The sequence below is a fragment of the Muscardinus avellanarius genome (genome assembly GCF_963383645.1).
Source record: "Muscardinus avellanarius genome assembly, chromosome: 17".
Taxonomy (NCBI): Eukaryota; Metazoa; Chordata; class Mammalia; order Rodentia; family Gliridae; genus Muscardinus; species Muscardinus avellanarius.
Genome location: NC_137803.1, coordinates 51,442,249 through 51,461,508, shown reverse-complemented (window position 1 = coordinate 51,461,508; position 19,260 = coordinate 51,442,249). Strand labels below are relative to the sequence as shown.

The window sequence follows — 19,260 nt, the reverse complement described above, 5'->3', positions numbered from 1 at the left end:
ACTTAGTGAGGCTCTCAGCAACTTAGTGAGACCCTGTTTCCAAATAAAATATGAAGAAGGTCTGGGAGTATAGCCTGGAGGTAGAAAGCCTCTGGGTTCCACTCCCAGTACCACCAAAAAAAAAAAAAAAAGAAAGAAAAGAAAAAAAGAAAAAGAAAAAAAGGTGTCGGGCATGGTGGCGCACGCTTGTAATCCCCGTGCTTGGGAGGTGGAGACAGGAGGATGGCCCTGGCTAAGAGACCCTGTTTCCAAATTTTAAAAAGTATAAAAATAGGTCTGGGCGTATAGAAGGGTTTCCAGGAACCCCAGTACCACCACCAAAAAAAAAAAAAAAAAAAAAAAGAAGAAGGAAGGAAGGAAGGAAGGTCCACCTTGCTGGTCAGTGTGTTTTTTGGGCCAGCAGCACCAGCATCACTTAGGAACCTATGAGGATGTGGAGTCTCCATCACTGAGTGGGCCTCTGCATTTTAACCAGGGGATTCGGATGCATAGTGAAATGTAAGCATTTTTTTTTTTTTTTTTTGGTGGCACTGGGGTTCCTGGAAACCCTTCTACTTCCGGCCTACATTCCCAGACCTATTTTTATACTTTTTTTATTTGGAAACAGGGTCTCCTAAGCCAGCGCGATCCTCCTGTCTCAGCCTCCCAAGCGCGGGGATTACAAGCGTGCGCCACCACTCCTGGCTCTCTCCTTATTGAGACTTCAAGAAAATTATAAGAGCAAAATTTTCTAATATACTCAGTTTGCTTCCTGGAAGGCTATAATAAATGCTGCAAATGCCATTTTACAAGTGCTTATAGATTCAGTTATAGAACCAATGATTTAGCAATAAATAGATATTTGTCAATATTTGTACTTCGAGCTGGGCGTGGTGGCTCACACTTGTAACGCCCAGTACTTGGGAGGCTGTGACAGGAGGATTGCAGTTTGCTACCAGCCTCGGCTACTTAGCCAGGCCCTCTGCAACTTAGTGAGACCCTGTTTCAAAATAAAGAATAAAAAATAGGACTTGGGTATAGCTCGGAGGTAGAATCCCCCTGGGCTCCATCCCCGATCTGTCTGTCTGTCTGTCTGTCTGTCTCTCTCTCTCTCTCTCTCACACACACACACACACACACACACACACACACACACACCCCTACTCTGGGGAAGGAGGAGCCTGCAGTGGCTGAACAGGTGGAGGGTCCTGGCGGGCATGGGAGCCCCTCTGCCAACAGGCCTTGCCCCGGGCACCTCTGCGTCTCATCCTTTGTAGTATCTGATATGCTAAGCTGTGAGTGTTCAAATCAAATGGCTGCTGCTCTCTCTATAAAGGTCTGGCCTACAGAAACGAGCATGGTCTTCAGGGATGCTGGGGTTCTGCTCACAAATTCATTTCTTGAAGTTTTGGGAAAAGGGCCTTTCCCACCTGAGCACCATTCATTTTGATAATAGGGACAGTGAGCGGCTTTCTTTGGAAAACAGAAGAAATTCTGTGCAGTGGTATTATATTGTGAACTATGGAAATTTTTCTGCTGAGTGACTCATCTACTGAAAGTGGAACAGTTTGTCCCCCCGGCTCCTTACATCAGGATTTGTCATCTGCAGGGAGGGTACGGGGGCTTACTGAGCATGGAGGCAATTTAATATTTAATTCAGACTTAATATAGGGCTGGAACAGTTCTGCCATAAATCTGGTTTTACCTCCTTTACGGCACTGTGAGTTGAAAAATAAAAATATAAAAACTACAGAAAAAATCTTCATGGGGAGGGCCTCATTCCGGAGCCTAGAACAGTGGTTGCTAACGTATAGGTAATAAAAAATATTTACGGCATTGTGAATAAGTAAGTAGATGAAATTTAGCTGTGTACTGGTATTTTAAATGTGTTCCATTAAGTAAATCATAGACTTTTAAATTATCAATAAGATGAATTCTTATTGATAATTTGGAGCGGAAATAAAATTAGAGAAAGAGGGAAAAATCATTCCATTAACTCACAGATAAAATTTCAGAGTGCTTCTGAGAATGCTTTTCATAGCTTGTCACGTTCCACACATTACTTTGTGTTCTGTTCTCTTTTAAAAGGCAGAATGACAGGTAGCTGGGTCTATTCAAGCTTCAGACATTCAGGGTGTTGGTGCATGACACCGTGTGAGGTGGGATCAGTACATTAGATCTATAAATGAGGAGACAGACGGGGAGTCTGTGATCGAGTTGAGACGGAGCTCTAAGCTTTTCCAAACATGCTGGAGTAAGCATTTCCTTAGTGATGACATTTTTGCTTTTGGTAATATATAACCAAATAATATTTTTTCTGGATAATATGTTCAATTTGTCCAACAGTCTCTATTCTCATTCTCCAACTTCATGGTCGTCTTCTTGGTAATTGAATACTACTCTGAACATCTTTGCATAGAAATCTTTCTTGTATATTTCATCTTTCTTAAGATAGATTCTTAGAAACATTTTTAAGTTTCTTGATAAATGTAAAGAAATGAAGCTTTTCAAAAGTTTTCAATACGTTTATTCCCACCTCTCACTCTAAATGCTATGCTGTATAATTAAATGCGTACAAATAGTGTGTTGCCTATGCTTTGGCAGAAAAAAAATCCACTTAGATGTGTGTGGGGGGTTTGCTTCAAGTAATTTGACTTTCTCACATAATCTAATTGACATTTTTACTGAGTATTTAGCTATCCCTAAACATTGGCTTCTATAAAACATCAGATTATAAAACATCAGATATTAACATACCATCCATACTGCCCTGCTCAAAATTATGATTTAATAAAGTCCACAGCTTAAGAAGATATGCATTTATATTAACAAATTCATTCATTCTAGCCGGGCGTGGTGGCGCACACTTGTAATCCCAGTACTCGGGAGGCTGAGACAGGAAGATTGCAGGTTCGAAGCCAGCCTCAACAGCTTAGTGAGCAACTTAGTGAGACCCTGTTTCCAAATAAAATATAAAATAAGTCTGGAGGTGTAGCATGGAGGTAAAAGGCCCTGGAGTTCCATCCCCAGTACCACCAAAAAAAAAAAAAGAAAAATTCATTTTTTCTGCCTGTCTTTTTATTTTTTTTTTTAACTTGGGATTGAACCCAAGGCATTATACCTCCGAGTGACACCCTAGCACCCCAGACCTTCTTTATTTTTTATTTTGAAACAGGTTCTTGCTAATTTGCTGAGAATCTCACTCAATTTCTCAGTCTGGCCTCAAACTGAAATCTTCCTGTCTCAGCCTTCTGTGTTCTGGCATTGCAGGTGTGCACCACCATGCCTTGCTTAGGTATTTTCTTATTTTGGAGTTCTTCATAAATTGTGCCTGGCCTAGATATTTTCTTAATTTCAGACTTCTTTATAAATTGTGCCTGGTTTAGATATTTTTCTTAATATTGAAGTTCTTCGTAAGTTCTGAGGTTTTCCTGTGCATAAATAACTTACTGAACTTTAGTGTGAATTGCCCATCTATTTTCAAATATCATGACATCCATATTACTCTTAGACTATGGTGTAGCATGTCTTTCTTTCTTTTCTCCCTCCCTCCTTCCATTACTCCCTGCCTTCTTCCATCTTTTCTTTCCTTCTTTGTATCTCTTAGTAGCAGGAAGGCAGATGGTACACAGAAAGGAAAGTCAGTATGTGTTGTAAGAACAACACAACCAACCAAACCAACTCTTAGAAATAAATAGCTTAATTTAATACTTTAATACAGCGATTGAAGAAGAAACTACCTCCTGCTACTAATAGAAGTCATAAGCGATCCCTTTAAAATTTAACAGCTCTATATTGAAGGTAGGACTGGTAGAGGAAGGCAGCGAAAGTTTATGGAAGATGGAGCACCATCTCACCATTTAGCCCTCTTTATTTTATGCATTGTCTGTTATTTTTCTCTGCAGTGTAGCCTTCTTCAAATATCATCACAGCAACATGTCTTTTCTGGAAGAAACAAATCCATTTTGTTATTAACCAGCATCTTTGTAGGTTTTATCTGCTATGTTATGATTTTCTGATCTGGTAATACTTCTATTAGCATAAAAATTAAAAATATCAGACTTTGGTTTAATATTTTATGTGATACCAATAAACCAGTGAATTTGGAAAATAAATACATATATATGCTTTCCAAGATATATATAGATGTTTTAGCCGGGTGTGGTGGCACATGCTTGTAATCCCCGCGCTTGGGAGGATGAGACAGGAGGATCGCGCAGGTCCGAAGCCAGCCTCAGCTACTTAGTGAGGCTCTCAGCAACTTAGTGAGACCCTGTTTCCAAATAAAATATAAAATATAAAATATATATATATATATATATATTTTTTTTTTTTTTTTTTTGGGGTGGTACCGGGGGTGGAACCCAGAGACTTCCTACCTCCGGGCTATACTCCCAGACCTATTTTATATTTTATTTGGAAACAGGGTCTCACTAAGTTGCTGAGAGCCTCACTAAGTAGCTGAGGCTGGCTTCGGACCTGCGCGATCCTCCTGTCTCATCCTCCCAAGCGCGGGGATTACAAGCGTGCGCCACTACGCCTGGCTCCAAGATATATTTTAAAGATTGCAAAGTTTTAGTTTTTAAATACTTGCTAAATTGTAAGACATTAATTTACAGTTGTGTAAGCTCTTAAACTGGAATAAAATTTGTTTTGATGTAACTTTGAGAAAATATATCTTTTCTTCATAGGAAGTAGCAGTGATGATTGTTTTGAGGTTCTTTTTTCTTAAGTGGGATTTTTGAATATTATGCTATTTATGCTGACTCCATGTATAGGTGAAAAAATACATTTGTTATTTCTTATTATGGAATATATTTCTTGTGACAACACTAATTATTTGAATTTAAAATGATTAAAATTTAAAAATACAATTATAGAATGAGACATCAATACATGATTCTATAGTTCTTTAGACATATCTGCTAATTCAAGAGAAAAATGTACAAGTTTAGTATAACAGGAGCCCTGGTATAAGAAGCTGCCTTTATAATACCAACGTAAGTAATTTTCACAGTCCAGCAGGTAAACAGTTCAAGAGCTGCCTTTGCAAAATGATGGTTTAAAGGGAGCTTGCAGCAAAGGCAAGAAATCATTCTAACATGCTGTGTACTCCAGAGAGTCCCTAAGTACTAATCTCAGGGGTGGCTTCTTAGACATGGGGCAGCCTTTTGCTTAGTTAGACCAATTCATTATTTATCATCTTCGTTCAGTAAATAATTTTATTGTATCTACTATATGCAAGCACTATTTTAGTGAATTTCTTTACTCGGTGAAACACTTTTACACACAGAAATAGCAGCATTTTATGTGTCACAGAGCCACCTTAAATAACTCAACATACAGATATTCTCATGTTTGGTAGGCAGGTTCATTCACTCAGGCCCCCATTGAGGGCATTACAGATGCTGGCCCTGAACTAGGCACCATGCTGGCGTGGGTACTGTTCCGAAGGATGAGGGCCAAGGAGAAATCAGAGCCCATCAGGGGCATCTCAGCCCAACCTAGGGACCAGGAAGCCTTCGGAACCAGCATCGTTTAGATGGAGACCCGGAAACTAACCAGGAGAGTGGCTGGTTTGTATCTCAGCAGGGAAACCCTGTGTGCCAAAGCCCGGGGCAAGAGGACATCACATTCCCTTCCCACAAGTTTTATCTTGCTTTGGAAAATCCAAAGGATTAAACTAATAGTATGAAAGGAAATAATATGGAAAATGCTCACACTTTCTCTGTTCCTATTGTGAGACCAACTTAATTTTTATGTAGCTGTTTTTATTTCCTAACTATCTACTCACTAAATAGTTTATCAAATTTTGTTTAGACTGGTTAATTCTAGTTGGAAAATCATTTGGCAGTTAAGAAGTAGGGGAGTCTTCTGTCTAATCTCCTTTCTATTTTCTGTCTTTTCCCCTCTTCCTCCTTCCAAGCCAGGTGACTGGGTTCCAGCCACCATGTGGGACGGTGAGCGGGGCAGCACTGGGCACTAGCCCTCCACACCAGACCATGCTCTCCAGTCCTTTACCCCAGTCACTATGTCTCTTTTGTTGTTCCCATGATTTAATCCCACCCCTTGCTTAGAACTCCTAAATTCTAAAGGGTGCCCTGCATCTGCTAGCTCTTCCTTTGCTAGATCACATACTTTGGGGATCACTGGGGAACCTGTCTGTTCTTAATACCCCTCAGTGGCTTTGAGGAATATCTTGTCATACTTGGGGAATGCATTTTTTTCTTGTTTTTAATGTTTGATCCGTTTTATTCTATCCCTATGTGGGGAAGGGACCAGAGTCCCGATCTGCCCCACAAAGTCCTCCCATGTCCATCCTGCTGCAATACAGAATAAAACGGAGCTGCCATGGTTCATTCCTACACCAGAAGGGAGGGATTCTCTACAGGTGGACCAGCAATAAGCATCCTGAAAACAGACATGACAGCTCCCACTTATTCCAGCAAAAATAAATAATGAGACTATTATCAAATATAGTAAATGACCTACAGAGAATTAAAATATAGAGAGGTAAGAGGGAGTGATCAGAGGCTTTGTGTCCTTTTAAAAAGATCAGAAAAGAGAAAATCACAAGGAGAAAAGAGAAAAATCACAGAATTCTAGGATTTTTTTTTCCTTTGGTGGTACTGGGGTTCCTGGAAACCCTTCTACTTTTGGGCTACACTCCCAGACCTATTTTATATTTTTTTATTTGGAAATAGGGTCTCTGAAGCCAGAGAGGCGGGCTTCGAACCTGCGCGATTCTCCTGTCTCTGCCTCCCAAGTGCGGGGATTACAAGCATGCGCCACCACGCCTGGCTTGAATTCTAGGAATCAAACATGGAGGTAGAAGGAACCTTTGTCCCTGAAGAAAATGGCGATGGGATGACTTTGTGAGTCAAAGTAATGACCTTGTCCCCACTTCCCAGCACCGTTTATGAGAGGAGCTGTTTAGGATATCTTTCCAGCTGCAGCCTGGGCTGTGTAGGCTCTGTGAAGAGCAAAGTCATCTTTCTATCTCCAGCTCATAGTGTAGTGCCGTCCTATAAGTATGTTAGTGGATAAATAGAACAAAAGTAGACTCATGAGTTTCTTTCTAAAGCCTTATGTGTATAGAAGTGGCCTTTAGAAAAGATATAACATTTTACTTTACTTTTTATTTAAGGAGTGGTATCTGGTCATGACTTAAATATGTGATTTTATTTGTTTTTTTAAGATTTAAAGAAGTTTATTAAAAAGATAGAAATACAGAAGATGCTTACAGCCTCATGTTACCCAGGGGTAACATGAGGGGGTGGTTCGACCAAATTCACCAAAGATATAACATGTGGGCCATTCTTATAGCCAGCCCTACCAGATCTGCAGCAGGTCCTTTGATATGTAGATGTACCGCCCTATCTCTGCCGCCCTATCTCTGTCTCCACCCCAGCCAGATCCGCCCCTGCTGGGGCAGGGGGGCAGCTCTGTCTCTGGCACAGACCCCACACTTTTTCTTATACTCCTAAGGTGTGTTAAGTTGCTTATCCGGGATCTGGGATTTCCTCACATTCTTGAGGAAGTTTGCCTCTCTTTAGAAATGTAAAAAGGCCTTTTTTCCTGAAGCTCCTGGGTTTCTTTGCTACCAAAGATATATTTTAAAATTGGAAATCTTTCCCAATACTGGTACATTAATACATTTTGAAACCTCTTTCCAATACTGGTACATTCCCCCCTCTGTCTAGTAACTTCCTGACACCTGTCAGGCCAAAGGTAAATACAGAAAATACATTTTGACTTTTACAATTCTTATTAACAGTTAACATGAGCTCAATTTCCATTACTTTCTCCTGATTTTTATCACATGAATATACCCCTTAGCAAAGGAATAAGGACGCTGAGTCGGTCATAAACTGCTTCGAGCTGAACAGGGACGAAGTTGGGGCCCCAGCTTTAGGGTAACATTCATGCATGTAGTTGGCATGGGGGAATCAGATGGGTCCGTGCCGTGTGCCTCTATGACCATCCAAAGGGCTTTGATAGCTGTTCCTCTTTGGGTCAGCAAAGTACCACCATCTGATGTCTGAAAGCTTCAAGCCTATGAGACAACATTCACAATATAGGTTAACCATGAAAACCTAAAAATAGCACTTAAATGAGAAGTTAAAACTTGTTTTGCTGACTTAGGCTAAAACACACAAAAGTGGGATGTATTTAGTTTACTTTGTGCCATGTGAATCCAGGAATTAGTACTATGGAGGCCTGAAATAGGCTTTGGGGCAATTTGAATAAGGTTAGCTTTCTCAATTTTCAAAACATTTATGCTCCTTTTATTTTTTGGTACTGGGAATTAAACCCAGGACCTTGTGCTACACCCCCATCTCTTTATTTTTTTATGTTGTAACAGGGTCTTCCTAAGTTGGCTAAGAGTCTTGCTAAATTACTGAGGCCGGCCTTAACCTGAGCTCCTGCTATCTGTCTCCAAAGTACTGGGATCACAGGCATGAGCCACCATGCCAGCTTGCTTTTCAAAAGGAACATATATATGGTTTTCTTGGATAATTTTGTTGATGGAGGCAAGGAGCAACCTATAACACCATAATTTCTTTTGACTTTGATTGTGGATTGTATTGCTTTGTTTGGCCTGATTTCAGTTTTTTTATTTTTTATTTTTTATTGGTGCATTGCAGTCGTACATCTTAATAGAGTACAAGATGGTGGAGGCATACACGCACACTTCACTCATTTAGCCCTTCCCCAATTCCCAGCCCATTCTCTTCCTCCTCCCTCCTGCTCTGGCCTGATTTCTTAATCACTCTCCTAACCTTTTGGCTTGGGTGGAATTGACACTTTAATCCTTCATTGGGAATTTATCCTGGTGAGAATGTAGTGTGTGGGCTTGGGGACTTTGTCCCTATCTCTCAGTTTTGATGGGGCTTCATCAAGACCTGATGAGTAGGTAGATCTGCTGGCATTACCACAGAAGCAATTTAAGTTTCAGGAAAAGTACAGATAATGCAGGATTCAAAGGGAAACATCCCATGGATGCTGTATAATCATATACAAGACATGTAGAAATGCTGTATGAAATATATAAAGAAAATAATTGGAGTACTTTTAAGCTAAGATGCAGAGTAAATTAGATATTTCTTTTCTTCTTTTTTTTTTTTTTTTTTTTTTGTACTAGGAATGGAATCCCGGGGCATTGTACCTCCAAGCTACACCCCCTGCCCTATTTTTTAGGGTTTTTTGATTGTTTTATTTACTTTGAAACAAAGTCTCACTGATTTGCAGAGGGTTTCACTAAGTAGCTGAGGCTATCCCTGAACCATGATCTTCAAGTCTCCGCCTCCCGAATGCTGAATGCTGGGATTACAAGTGTGTGCCACCACACCCAGCCTAAATTTTCGCTTTAAAAAATATTCTTAACTATTATAAATCAAGTCAAGAAAAACACCTTTTAATGAAACTTTTCTTATTCCATTTTCCCTGGCACTTTTCTTAGGCCTTTGGTCTGGAGTTTTCCATTATTATTTCCAATGGCCTTATCCTTTTTGCATGAGAAAGATGCTCTCTTTAGTAAACATTTGTTGAATGAATACTGCATGGATGAGGTGCTGAGAACATCACTGTTCTTCCTTGCTATCTTAATATAAATGGAGATAAATCTTTCAGTCTCTAGCCTGTGAGTAACAGAGCAGTTATGCTCTTTGGCACCTGGCCAGAAATTCTTTTCTCTCTTCTTGCTGCAACACTTTCAAATTAAGATGGAGGCCTCCAAGTAGCTTTCTGTAACAGTTTCCATATCTGAATGGCATAAAAAAGTAAGTTCAGCAAACTTGGAAAACATAGTTCATTGCACAGATTGTCAAATTAATCTCACCTATTGATTATCACCACAACGTACTCAGAGAATTTGAAATACTGGAGAATGTAATCGAGCCCCTGGGCCAGAAACCATGAGCTCAGTGGGGCCTGCAGGCGGGGCCTCTGTGTCCCATGAAGTAGAAGCATTTCAAGGCTTTAGCTGTTTAGTTCTGATTTTCACATGGTCATGGTACATGTTTTTAGCTTTTTATTTTGACGTTATTATAAAGCCTTTTACTTATTATTTATTGGCAAAATGGGGAAAAGTCAGCTAGATAGAAGGAAGATGTCACTATTAAAAATGAAAGAAAATGTTTGAATAAGAAGAGAATTAGGTTCATTCATTTTATGGCTGATATGAAAAGCAACTCCCAAATCACTTGCTTTTGTTTTCAAGAAAAAAATTAGAGAGACTGTCTTGGGATATAAGCTCCTCTGTTGGGCCTCTCTCTTTACCTTCTCGCCAGCCTCGTGCCAGGGCTGCCCCGCGTCCCAAATGGCACAGCAAGGCCTCAGCGTGCTGCTGAGCGAGGAACTCATACCCATGGATGCGGGGTTCGGCTGCTTTGCTGTTGAATTGACCCATTATTCTCTAATTGCCTGGATAGTATATTCTGTTGAGAAATTGTATCAAAGTAACTGAATCACAGGGACTCTTTAGGACAAATAATTGACTCAGATAATTGTTCTCTCTAAAGGAGGGGTGCAAATGTAGGGAGAATGTCAACAGTGACACTGTGAAGACACCATGGCTGTTTATTCGCTCTTCCTTGAAAAGTACACACTTAAATTCATGCCCCCACAACAAACATTTTCATTTTTTGTTGTCTGTGCCAGAACATGGTATACGTAGAACTTTTGTTTCCACATTAAAGTCTATCAGAGCATTTTCATGTCATATTCTACTTGGCTGTTTTATAAGTCATTTGTTCTATTACAGACAGGGTTTTCCCTTTTTTCCATGAAAATATTTAAAGTATGAGGAAAACATATATCTCAACTGTTTTTAAGTGTACAGTTTGGTGTAATGTTAAATGCATTCATATTATTTTGCAGCCAGTCTTTAAACTCTTCATTTTGCAAGTCTTAAATTCTATCTCTATGAAAAAGTGGTTCTCCATCCTTTCCCCACTGCCAGCCTCAGTTTCTGTCTCTGAATTTGACTCGTCTAGGTCTCCTAGAAGGGGTTTCATGCAATATTCACCCATTTGTAACTGACTTATTTCACTTAATTATTTCACCATTATTTAGCCTGATGGCCTCAAAGTTTGTCCATATTGAGCATGTGTCAGGATTTCCTTCCTTTTAAGGCTAATATTCCATTGTAAGTATATACGATATTTTGTCTGTTTGTCCGTCTGTCCGTCCGTCCGTCCATTCCTTAATGGACACTTGGTTTGCTTCCACCCTTGGATTTTCTGAATAATGCCACTGTACATGTAGGTATATGAACAAAGACCTATTTAAGTTCTGCTTCTAGTGCATTTGGGTGTGTACCCAGAAGTGATTTGGAATTTCCAAATCGTATGGTAGTTCTCTTTCTCATCTTATGTTTTCCGTAGGCACTATACAGTTCTCCCTTCCACATCCTCTTCAACACTTAATTTTTTGAGGCGGTGTGTTAGTATAGTCTTGATTTGCATTTCCCTGAAAATTAGTGATGCTGAATATCCGTTTACGTGCTCGTTGGTCATATGTATGTTTTCTTTGGGCAAGTTTCAAGCCCTTTACCATTTATTTTATTTTATTTTATTTTTGCTTTGTTATTGTTAAGTTATAGTGGTTTTTATATATTCTGGATAGTAACACATTATCAGAGAAATGATTCACAAATAATTTTCTCCCATTCCACAGGTTGGCTGCCTTTTTGCTCTGGATCATGTCTCTTGATACACAGAAATTTTGAATTTAAGTGTCATTCAGTTTGTCTCCTTTTACTTTTTTAGCAGTGATTTTGGTGCCTTAGCCATTAAACCATTGCCAAGTCCAGTATCTTGAAGCCTTTCTCCTGTGTAATTATCAAGACCCACTTTCCCCAGTTTTGGTTAGTGTTGCAATAAATGGCTTTATTCACATAGCTCTTTTCTTCAGTCGTCATTGTTCTACTTTGTTCTCAGAAAGAAAATAAAATACCAAACCGGTGTGGTCTCCTTGAACACCATTAGTGATGATAGCAGCCGATCCAGGATGTGTCTGTCCTCTTGGCAAAGGCTGTGCTTCTGAAGGCGAGCTCAGGGGCATTGGGGAAGCATCCAGCTTAAGTGTATAAAGCTAACTCCAGTGGTCCCCTCTGGACTATGATTTTTAAGACATCGAGGGTCACACAGAATAGACAAACCTCAATTAAGAACAGCAGTATGAGCCGGGCATGGTGGCGCACGCTTGTAATCCCAGCATTCGGGAGGCAGAGACCGGAGGATCGTGGTTCATGGACAGCCTCAGCTACTTAGTGAGGCCCTCTGCAACTTAGTGAGACCCTATTTCAAATGAAAAAGAATCAATAATAGGGCAGGGGGTGTAGCTCGGAGGTCGAATGTCCCTGGGTTCCATCCCGCAACAACAACAACAAAAAAACAGAAGTGTGAATTCATTTTTTTCTTTAGCCCTTGGATCTCATAGCTTCTGTAAAAGGTGTGGGAGATGGCCATTGGCTGATTAGATTCAAATGGCCCCACATTTTCTTTGTAATCCGCAAGGGCCTATACTCCCTATGCATCTGGTAGAGAAAAAGTCATTTTGTATTATTTTTATGAATTCATCATATCAATTTAAAACATTTTTTGGCAAAATCAAAGAAAAGGCTTGAAAATTTCCAGCCACCTGCTACTATAGGCAATATAATTGCATTTGAAGCTGAAAGTTCAGTTAAAGACTGCCTTATGGTTATGCTCTGTGAGGGAGAAATATTCCTTTAAGAACTAAATGTATACATTCCCTCTACTTTATTCAGGAAACAAAATCTTCATCAATCTATTCCTGTTTTTAATATTCTGGGAAAACTTGAAAAGCTTTTTTCAGGTTGGTGGATGTAGGAGTAGATGAGAAATTGCTTCTTTGTACTCACAGCAGGTTTTCTACCTTTAACTCTGTGACTCACTTTAGCGCCCTTTTATTACTGATGGTCCATCTTAAAAAAAAAAAGCAAACTAGCCCAGCGTGGTCACGGTACATGCTTGTAATCCCAGTACTTGGAGGCCGAGACAGGAGGATTGCAGGTTCACAACCAGCCTCAGCAACTTGGCAAGACCCTGTTTCCAGATTTATTCTTAGATGATTTGATATTTTGGTGCTATTGTGAAAGGTAATTAAATCGGATGTTCTCCCTAATAGCTGGAAGTTGGGAGCTAGGGAGAAAAAGGTCATAGGAGAAACTCTAGAGGGAGGAGAAACCATACATGAGCAAATAAGGTGACTGAACAGAGGGATGGGAGGGGGAAGAGGGAAGTTCCCCAATGTTCACGATGTACATTCACAAACATATCAAAGTCAGTCACTAAGCCAACCGTGAGAAGGAGGGAGGAGGAGGAACCAGGGAAGGGCTGAATGAGTGATGCTTGCATTCATGCCTGCACCATCTTGTACTCCATTAAGATGTATGACTACAATGCACCAATAAAAAAAAATTTAAAAATCCATTTTCTTGTTGCATGTTTGCATATGTGTACATGTGTGCACGTGTCTGTGTGTTGTTGTGTTTGTCTCATGAGTGTCTTTATGTGTTTCTGTTGTTTGATATGTCTGACTTTAGAGGTTCCCCTTCAGACCCCCTTACAATCCTATATTGTTGTTGAAGAAGCTAGGGTCCTCCTCCTGTAGAACTTCCTGTGGCTTGGATTTGGCCGGTTCCCTCTATACAGTGGTGTTTAATATGCTCTGTCCCCGTCTAAGATCATTGCTTATTTCCATTCATTCATCAGGATGTGCAAATGGCGATACCTCACTTCTGTGATGTGCTTTTTATTGATTAGCCCAGGATACTTCTGTAAAGAGAACCCCCCCCCCCGGACAAACATTTGGTTCCTCTGAGTTCATAGAGAAAAGGCAGGGTAAATGTTCAGTCTTATTCCTTTTCAGTCTGTTTTCAAAATAATGAGTTGGTTCTCTAGGATTCCCGTGGGCAACTAGTGAGGTTTTTCTTAAATTAAAATTATCATTGTGAACACATGGTTTTGATTTACTTGATATTTTAATCTATTGTTTTTGCTCTCGAGGGTGACCAAATTGTTCTGTCTTTGGCTAATGGGAACGTCTTCTCAAGACCCTATTTTTTTTTTAACTTCTTTACTTTCTGTTCTAATAAGACATATTATGCTTCTGACCTGGAATCGGCCGTTTCTTCAAGGAGCCACGGTCTCTTGATGTGTTTAGAGGGTGTCGGGCATGCACGCTGCTACGAGAGGGCCCTCGTTTCTAGGCTCTTTTTTAGCACTTAGAGCTAGGAAATATGTGTGCTTTTAGTGAAGAAAAATACAGTGGATTTGCACTGATTTTTATTGTCTCTTATCAGATTTTTAAGTTACTCCCATCCTTTCCTCTATGCACAGACTTTGGGTCTCAACATAACTTACTCCTTGCTTTATCACACGCTTCACAGCCAGCATCCTTAGAATAACATTGCCTTCTGTGCCCCCAGGTGATGTAAAGATACAGTGCGCCAAATTAAAAACCGCAGTTACATTTACAGGTATCTGTATACATAATGAAAAATCATTTTTTGCAAGCAATATTTTTCCTATTAAGAAAATTACCAAAAAGAAGCCAATATTTAAGAGCCTAAGTTGCTGAGGCTAATTTCAAACCTGTGAACCTCCTGCTTCAGCCTCCTAAGATTGCTTCTGCTCCTACTTTAGAAGGCAAGAATAAGCTCCATTCTAAAATCTGGTAAAAGCCGAGCATGGTGGCACATCGCAGGACCTGGTAGGCTTAAACCAGAGGCCATCTGGCCTGGCTCCAGGACCCTGTTATAAAACAGTAAATAAAAGCCAGATGTGGCACATGTCTGTAATCCCAGTATTGGGAGGCTGAGAAAGGAGGATCACAGGTTTGAGTATAGCCTCAGCAGGAAGTGAGACTCATCAACCTAGGGAGACCCTGTTTCAAAATATAAATAAAATAGGGCTGGGGGATGTAGCTCAGAGGTAGAATGTTCCTAGTTCTATCCCCAATATAAGTAAATAAATAATAATAATAAATATATGGGGCAGAGGGTATAGCTCTGAGATAGAACATTCCTAATACAACACACAAACAAAACAAATGCCATGGATTATTCCACCATGGTAGGTTCCTAATATGGGAAATCTTGAACTGGGAACCTCTTCCTTCTCTGACACTGGGTTTTCAATAATCATCCTCATGCTTTTTGGGAACATATTCAAATCTCCAAAACAGATACAAATATAGAGACAAGCGTGGAGCAAAATTAACTAGTTCAGAGCAATTCAACATAGGATCACTTGAAGTATCATAAGTAGAAAACCAAGTGAACGTAAGAAGCAATCCTGGTTAGATGGAACTTCTCAGAGCCAGCGCTGGGTGGCGGGGCACGGTTTCCTGAGCAGTGCTGGGAGGCGAGGCAGGGTTCCCTGGGGCAGCGCTGGCCTGTGGGGCACGGTTCCCTGAGCCCGCGCTGGGCGGCGGGGCCGGGTTCCCTGGGCCAGCGCTTGCCCCTAGTGTCCAGGACACCAGGTGCTCCGCAGGTCCCAGCCAGTACCTCCAGGAGGGAAGAATGTTTCCGTTACTTTTTCCACTTCAGTGATGGAATGGCACATGAAGTAACAAGGGTGAGGCTACACACTATGAATAATTAACTGCTGTGACTCTCAGAAACTCAATTTTAGAAGAGAGTAAGAAGCAGAGTGGCACCGGGCCCCAGCCTGAGCTGCTTTCCCGTCTCTGACAGCAGGGAGGTTAGCATGCAAGCAAGAAAAGGGGGAAGCCATAGTTACCGCGTGGACTGCAAGGCGTCTGCTCCTGTTGATGGATTTTTAAAGTGTGCTTTTATTGGTGCCTCGTAAGCTCGCACCATCACGGTGATGGTGGTGCATGCACACGGCACTTGGCGGCTTCCCTGCGCCCTCCCCACCCCTCCCTCACACATAATGTAGTTCACGGGGCTGGTGGTGCATGCACTCGGCACTTGGCGGCTTCCCTGCGCCCTCCCCGCCCCCTCCCTCACACATAATATTAAGATTGGCATTGGTGTTCTCACGTATGTACATGATGTCAGTGGAAGGGAATCTTCATGGATTGTGCCCCCCCCTTCCTGTAGAGCCTCTCCCTCATGGCTCGGCTGAAGATTCTCTCCCATTATGTAAAGTCCCGCTGGTCCCTCAGTTCCTCCCTGGCTTCCGCATGTGAGGGAAAACATAGGAACCTTCACCGTCTGCGACTGGCCGCCCTCGCGTTACGTAATGTTCTCCAGGCCCGTCCATTTCCCTGCAAATGCTATTCTTTGGTTCTTCCTTATTGCCGAGTAGTATATGCCATAGTTCTGTAATCCGTTCCTCCGTTGATGAACACCTGGGTTGGTTCCCTGATTTGGCTCTTGTGAATTGTGCTGCTGTAAGCATGGGTGTATGTGTACCACTGTAATATTCTAATTTCAGTCCCATATTTATATTTATTTTTGCGAGGCTGGGGATGGAAGCCAGGGACATTCTACCTCCGAGCTACACTCCCTGCCCTATGTTTTATTCTTTATTTTGAAACAGGGTGTCACTGAGTTGCAAAAGGCCTCACTGAGTAGCTGAGGCTGGCCGCAAACCACGATCCTCCTGTGTCAGCCTCCCGAATGCTGGGATTGCAAGTGTGCACCACCTCGCCTGGCTTTTAGTCCCTTTTAAAGACACCCAGGAGTGGTATACCTGGATCGTATGGTGGATCCGTTTCTAGTTTTCGGAGGAATATCCACAACAGCTGCACTAATTTGCAGTCCTACCAACAGTGTGGACGAGTTTCTCTCCTGAGTGCAGGGTTCTGGAAAGCACGGTCTCTCAGGTCCTCGTGATTCAGTGTTCGAATAGAGGTGCCAGGCGCTGGTGGTGCTGCCTTTGTAGTGCCACAGGTTGAGAAATAAGACTGGGAGTGTAGCTCAGAGGTGGGATGCCCCCGATTTCAGTCCACCACCATGACAAAAAGTCCACATCGTTACATGCTTTGGCCTCGGTCGGCTTGGTTTCGTGTTTGGCTGAGCACAGAACTGAACAATGACTGTGTCTGGCAGTGGGGTGGGGAGAGACCCGCTCTTAGGGAGGCACTCCATCCAGCACTCTTGGATTGTGAGTTTTGAACACGTTTTACAGTTATAGATGAATAATAACCACCTTCCTTTGGCCGTGGTTTTGCAGCTCATATCTATTTCTATCATCTTTATGTTTACTATGTTGATTTTTTTGGTACTGGGGATGGAACCCCAGGGGTATGGAGTTATGCCCTCAGTACTATTTTATTTTTTATTTGAAAACAGGGTCTTGCTAAAGTTCCAAGGCTGACTTTGAACCTGCAATACACCTGTCTCAGCCTCCCAAGTACTGGGATTAGAGGTGTGCACCCCCACAACCTGGCTGCGTGGATTCTTTAATAGCCACAATATAAAAGTTTACTCAGGAGACTCTTGTTATGATTTGGCTCTGTGGTCGGCCTTGCTTAGAAGAATCGGGCAGATTCTTTCCTGGCAGGTGGAGCTGTGAACCATCCTGCCTCTGTGTGTGTGTGTGTGTGTGTGTGTGTGTGTGTGTGTGTGTGTGTGTGAGAGAGTGACTGGTGGTCAAACCCAGGGGCGTTCTAATGCCAAGCTACACCCCCAGTCCTATTTTAGCTTTCATTTTGGAACTAGGCCTTTCTTAACTGCAGAGGGCCTCCTCTCAAGGCTCTCAAGGTGGCCACAAACCTGAGATCTCCTGTCTCATCCTCCAAGCACTGGATTACAGGTGTGCCGCCTGCTCTGCCTTGCCTCTTTAATAGTATTCTTAGGGCAGTTTAATCTGCTTGGTGACATTAACTTTTATCCAATTAATAGAATTATATAGTGATCCAGATCTATCAAATGCTTTTAAAATAAAATTTTACAATAACATTAATTTTGTTTTGTTTCTTAACAGGAATCATAGCCCATTAATGAGTTTTGGAGCCAGCTTTGTCAGTTTTTTGGTAAGTTGACGTAAGAAGCAGTATTGGCATGAAAGATATACAAGTATAACTATTGTCTGTTATCGACTACCAGCTGGGTAGGCACACTACTGTGTCTTGTACAGTCTAAATCTGCAATAAAGTTTTTGCCTATTACCCAGTGACTTCTAATTTTAAAAATAAAACATTTGGGTGTGGTGGCATATGCCAGTAATCCCAGTATTTTGGAGGCTGAGACAGAAGGATTGTATGTTCAAAGCCAGCCTCAACAATTTAGTGAGTTCCTCAACAGCTTAGCAGGACCCCATTTAAAAACAACAACAACAAAAATAAAAACAGGGCTGACGGTGTAGCTTGAAGGTAGAATGCCCCTGGGTTTAATCCCCAGCACAACAATAAAATAAAACAAAATAATGTATCTTACGTCTAGAGTATTATTTTTCCCAACCAAAATTCTTTCTAGAATAAAAATTTAATTGAAAGACCTCAGAAACTATAACTATGTTGGATAGAAGGGAGGTCTGGCTTTATGTGATAAAGGTTTGATCTAAATTTATTGAGTAACTGTGGGCTAGAAAACAAGTCCGATGAACAGAGCTAAAGTTCGTTGGTTAGTATTTAATTTCCTAGGCCTAATACTTGAGAATTGAGGGAGTGGGTTTGTTTAGGCTTAAAGTAAGTTGGGCATTGTAGAAAAGTGGATACTTTTATTTTCCAGGAACACTTGTCACACAGACTACTTTCAAAGGAACAAGTTTTAAAAACCATCATAGAATTAAAAAATAAGGGGTTGGGGGGAGTACGGAGTAGATACCAAAAGGGCAAAAGCGTTTTGATTAGAGATTGAGAAATGGGCATGCCATTTTTTTTGAGATGGGTCCTGCTAAGCTGTTGAGGAACTCAGCCTGGCTCTTCATTTCCAGTGGGGCAGGGTCTTGTTGGGACTCTTTCATTCCTCTTATCTGCAAATAATGCAATAAGAATTTTAAGGTGTGCTCTTTTTAAGAATGCATAGTTCTGCATCTCACAGAAAGCCTACTTGGTAGGGATTGTGACATTGTAACCCAGATGACTGAAGGCTTCCAGGGAGACTGGGCAGAGGCGCCTGTGGGCCTGAGAGGCATGGCAGGCCAAGTCATAGCAGGCTGAGATTTCAGAGGGGACCAGGATGCTTGGGAAGAAGAGTGTGGCCCGGAAGGTGGGACAAAGGCGACCGCAGGGTGTTTTGTCTAGTGTTAAAGTATGTAGAGTGTTGCTAACGTAGGGCTGCCGGAATCAGTTCATTGGGACCTTCTAAGAACCGGGGCTCCTGCCCCATGACCCAAT

General features: G+C 41.4%; 1 protein-coding gene across 1 annotated transcript in view; it reads left to right on the top strand.

Annotated features, from left to right (window-relative positions):
- The window catches only part of TTC39C (tetratricopeptide repeat domain 39C), a gene marked incomplete at both ends in the record, with an annotated part of 99,574 nt that overhangs the window by 25,863 nt on the left and 54,451 nt on the right, over nucleotides 1–19,260 (top strand). Inside the window, one exon of the mRNA XM_080714458.1 lies at nucleotides 17,907–17,955. Coding sequence (XP_080570584.1) covers nucleotides 17,907–17,955 — 49 coding nt within the window. The remainder of the gene's footprint in view (nucleotides 1–17,906; nucleotides 17,956–19,260) is intronic.